General features: G+C 45.3%; 1 protein-coding gene across 2 annotated transcripts in view; it reads left to right on the forward strand.

Annotated features, from left to right (window-relative positions):
- The window catches only part of BBS2 (Bardet-Biedl syndrome 2), a 25,671-nt gene that overhangs the window by 13,359 nt on the left and 10,574 nt on the right, over nucleotides 1–1,738 (forward strand). For both annotated transcript variants that reach the window (XM_025212690.1, XM_025212691.1), the window contains one exon: nucleotides 874–1,013. In XM_025212690.1, the coding sequence (XP_025068475.1) occupies nucleotides 874–1,013 (140 nt within the window). The remainder of the gene's footprint in view (nucleotides 1–873; nucleotides 1,014–1,738) is intronic.

Below are 1,738 nucleotides of genomic sequence, written 5' to 3' on the forward strand. Positions count from 1 at the left end.
AGTGGGCCATGTCTGTGGGGTTCTGTGCCCTCGGACTCGGAATCACTGAATGGTTCTGTTCCCTGCAACACTTTTTTTCTCAGTTGAGCTTACACAGTCATGCCAGAAATTAGAGGGAGGGTTGCTGCTTGCTGCATGGCTTCTGACTTCACTTACAAACAAGCTAATAGAAGTTACAGGAAACAGGTCTGTTGTAAAATGAAAGGCCTTTTTAAGAAGCACGTGGTTCCTGCCTTTCCATGTAAGCTCTCCTGGCTCAGTTTCCCTTATGTAACAATACCCTCAGATCCTACCTTTCCTGGGTCAACCCTATGCTCATTATGGCCCTGTCTTAGCCCTGGTCCTTAAATCCCCTTGAGTGAAAAATACGATAAAAAAGGAAGGGGCATTAGCTAGCTTAGGAAGGTGAATGGTGAGCGTGTTGCCATCATACCAAGATGCTGACAGCACTGGGCAGCTGTATAATTCCTAGAAAAGTTTTGTCAAGCTGGAGTAATGCTGAGTACTATTAAGTAATTTAAGACTTGCTTACCCAAACTAAATACATCTTAAAGAGACCAACACTACTGTGTGTGTCATTTTGACCAGTGAGAATCAGCTTGAGAGAATTATACCAAGTTATCCCATTTATCTTTTTACCGAGATTTGTGACTGGAAATATAAAGGGACACATGGCTTCTGTACCATTTGGGCATGTCCCCCCAAATATGTTTGACATTTCTGTCTACTTCAGCTGAGCAGTGTGCCACTGGAGATCAGCTGAGGATCTGGCATGATGTTACTTTGGTTGTTGATCTGTTAATGCAAAATCATGTTGCAAAAGCTAAAATGTTAGGGTTGCTACTAAAGATACTGTGCTTTGTTTTTGTTCAGTACGTGGTTACCTGCCAGGAAGCCAAGAGATGAAGGGGAACTTGATGGATAGCACTGCAGAGCAGGATCTAATTCGAGAGCTTAGTCAAAAGAAACAAAACCTACTGTTGGAATTACGAAACTACGAGGAAAACTCAAAGGTACTTCCCAAAACAAGATGAAAGGCCTGGCCCCAGCTTCAGAGCCAGGGAATTCAGCATAACTCTATAAAAGTCATTAGTATTTTGCTGGTATAAAACTAGAGATGAAATGGGTGTCTTGATACTGTCAGAAGAGGTAGAATGCATTGATAATATAAAACAGTTGCCCCAACTTCTTCACCAGACCTGGTTGTTGTGTTAGTAGGAACCAGTTCTTACTTTACTAAAGCCTTCCCTACTTTTTTCATCTGCTTAATGATGTGGCTCTCCTGACATGGAAAATGGAGCTAGATCTTGTTCTGGCGTGTGCATCAGCAGTTGGATGGATAACTGGGTTCTGACTGTAGAATCTTTATAGTTGTTGCTGCACAAGCCAGAAAAAGCTCCACAGGTGATTTTGTGAGAAACTGAGAAATAATTGGATGAGATTGGGAGCAGAGGGCACCCCCTAGCTCAGGGGTGGGCAAAATATGGCCCACGAGGGCATTCTATCTGGCCTGCAGGGCCCCTAAAAAATGTAGAAAATTAATATTTCTCTGCCCTTGGTTCCTGTCAAAAATGACAGGAACCAAGGGCAGTAGGACCCAGGGGGAGCCTGGCGGGTTACCACAACAGCAGGGCCTGCCTGGCCCCGCCCTCCCAGGTGGAAGCCCCAGCAGGGGCTTCTGACCTGGGAGCAGGTGCCTGCCAGGAACCCAGGAACCTTGGGGAGGGGGAGAGGGGGG

The sequence above is a fragment of the Alligator sinensis genome, unplaced genomic scaffold, assembly GCF_000455745.1.
Source record: "Alligator sinensis unplaced genomic scaffold, ASM45574v1 scaffold1000_1, whole genome shotgun sequence".
Lineage (NCBI taxonomy): Eukaryota > Metazoa > Chordata > Crocodylia > Alligatoridae > Alligator > Alligator sinensis.